This window comes from Elaeis guineensis, chromosome 3 (genome assembly GCF_000442705.2).
Source record: "Elaeis guineensis isolate ETL-2024a chromosome 3, EG11, whole genome shotgun sequence".
Lineage (NCBI taxonomy): Eukaryota > Viridiplantae > Streptophyta > Magnoliopsida > Arecales > Arecaceae > Elaeis > Elaeis guineensis.
In genome coordinates this window covers 104576723-104579274 of record NC_025995.2, presented here as the reverse complement: position 1 = coordinate 104579274, position 2552 = coordinate 104576723, and the positions used below count along the sequence as shown (strand labels likewise).

At 47.5% G+C, this 2552-nt stretch overlaps 1 protein-coding gene across 1 annotated transcript; it reads right to left on the bottom strand.

Annotated features, from left to right (window-relative positions):
- Positions 1–1280: 1280 nt before the first annotated feature.
- LOC105041255 (18.1 kDa class I heat shock protein) lies at positions 1281–2065 on the bottom strand. The gene has a single exon (XM_010918137.4). It carries the CDS (start codon positions 1928–1930, stop codon positions 1472–1474), a length of 459 nt encoding a protein of 152 aa, XP_010916439.1. The 5' UTR covers positions 1931–2065; the 3' UTR covers positions 1281–1471.
- Between the last annotated feature and the right edge of the window lie 487 nt (positions 2066–2552).

Sequence of the window (2552 nt, the reverse complement as noted above, 5' to 3'; positions counted from 1 at the left end):
TCCGGGCGGAGTCTTCCTGCAATTAAAATCAAAGGCGGAGTCCGGTTCCCGTAGGAGTCCGGACAAGGCTTACTAGCAGTTGAAGTTGAGGATGGAGCCCGGCTCCCGTAAGAGTCCGGGCGGAGTCTACTTGCAGTTGAAGTCGTGGGCGGAGTCCGGCTCCCGTAGGAGTCCGGACGGAGTCCGTCTGCAGTCGTTGGAGTCGAGGACGGAGCCCGACTCCCATAGGAGTCCGGACGGAGTCTTCCTGCAATTAAAATCAAAGGCGGAGTCCGGTTTCCGTAGGAGTCCGGACAAGGCTTACTAGCAGTTGAAGTTGAGGATGGAGCCCAGCTCCCGTAGGAGTCCGGGCGGAGTCTACTTACAGTTGAAGTCGTGGGCGGAGTCCGGCTCCCGTAGGAGTCCGGACGAAGTCCGTCTGCAGCCGTTGGAGTCGAGGACGGAGCCCAGCTCCCATAAGAGTCCGGGCGGAGTCTTCCTGCAATTAAAATCAAAGGCGGAGTCCGGTTCCCGTAGGAGTCCGGACAAGGCTTACTAGCAGTTGAAGTTGAGGATGGAGCCCAGCTCCCGTAGGAGTCCGGACGGAGTCTACTTACAGTTGAAGTCGTGGGCGGAGTCCGGCTCCCGTAGGAGTCCGGACGGAGTCCGTCTGCAGTCGTTGGAGTCGAGGACGGAGCCCGGCTCCCATAGGAGTCCGGGCGGAGTGATGGGGGTTCACCAACGGTAGTCGAAAGTCGGAAGAGACTTGCGAGGGTCAATTCCGTCAAGAACTTCGGTCGAGGGTATTTTATACCCAACACCATTTTAAAAAAAAAAATTAATATAGACCGACAAGAGTGAAAGGTTCCAAATATAATTAAAAAATAAAAAACTCATTTATTGATTTCTCTCAAGCTCCAAATCTTTTAACTGAATAAACAAAAAAAATTTATCCTTATGTCCAAGGAATTTATTTTGTTTTGGGCAACACTTGTACACGGTGAAAAACAGAGCAAACAGAAAGGACGCAGAGAAGCGTCGTCCAAGTTGCTTCAACTGTCCTCTTGCCAGTACATGTTAGCTCTGGTCGACCAATAGCATACTGCCACAAACCTGAAAATTTATTATTAATTAGCTTGAGATTGGATCGAATAAGATCTTGTTTTTGAAAACAAAACAAAATCTTGAGGCTACCATGATGCACCTTGGACTCGCCATTGGTCAAACAAACAAATAATAAAAAAAAAAAGAAAAGAAATCATGTTTTCGTTTAAAAAGAGGAAGAAAAACAGCCAACTAAATTCATAAAAAGCATATTTATTTTATTGAAAAGAGGCAAACAACTACGACAGATTTTCTTCAGACAAACGTTCAGAAACAAGAAGACGCACCCATGCAAACTCCTATAAACGACACATATTCGTAATTTCCTAGAAAGAGACTCTAGCATCACCCATGAACGCCTCTAGAATGCACCGCTTCTTCCATGGATTCAGCCAGAGACTTCGATGGCTTTCACCTCTTGCTTCTTCTCCTCTTCCTTCGGCACGGTCACGGTCAGCCCCCCGTTCTCCATCGATGCCTTCACGTGCTCCACCTTGGCATTCTCCCGCAGCCGAAACCGCCGGAGGAATTTGCCGCTGCTTCTCTCAACACGGTGCCACTTGTCGTTCTTCTCTTCTTTCTCCTTGCTGCGCTCCCCGCTGATCTGGAGGACCCTGCCCTCCTCCACCTCCACCTTCACCTCCTCTTTCTTAACCCCAGGGAGGTCGGCTTTGAAGATGTGGGCCTCCGGGGTCTCCTTCCAATCGATGCGGGTGTTGGCAAAGGCGGAAGTCTCGCTGACGAAGCTGGGCCGGGACTCGGCGAGGGAAAGGAAGGTGTCGAAGGGGAAGTCGTGGAAGGGGTCCCAGACGTCGAGGGAGAAGGGGTTCCGTCTGATGATCGACATTCTTCTTAATTAAACTCCACTAGTTGGCGAATGGGAATGGGCTGGGAATTCGAAGAAGTAGAGAAACTTGGCTAATGATCTCTTTGAGACCTTGGAATTGCTTCTCGATGATGTGCTCGGGATAAGATACTCGAGTATTTATAAGTGAGGAGGTGGAGGAGTCCTGAACTTTCCGGTTTCCGATCTTCCTTCTGGAAGGGAAAATATTCTCCATGCGTTGGACGCGAAGGAACGCCAGAGTTCCGGAAGCCTCTAGTTTTTTTCTTTTCTTTTTCTTTTGGGATCATGGGAGGCCTCCAGTTGGCAAGGAAATCCAAGGGACCGGCCCGGCTTTTGGACTGTAGCCCATGGGCCTTGGTATAAAAACGGGCAGCTTAGGGATTGCTGGTCGTGAAATTTTTTGTACACCACTAGTGATGTAAAAAAAATCCAATGTAGAGCATACCATCTCATCTGATTGGATCACATAGCGATAATTTTTCAACCCATATTTAATAATTTTATTTTTTTATTTGAAATTATGAATAACGAAAATATTTTTTCTTTTAAAAAAATTATGATATTCTGTGTAGATATTATGACATCCTACATTTAAATTATAATTTTCTGACAGTATGTCTTA

What these genes read in the sequence shown, in the direction of transcription:
- LOC105041255 (XM_010918137.4), bottom strand. Translation starts at nt 1,930, where the DNA reads ATGTCGATCATCAGACGGAACCCCTTCTCCCTCGACGTCTGGGACCCC.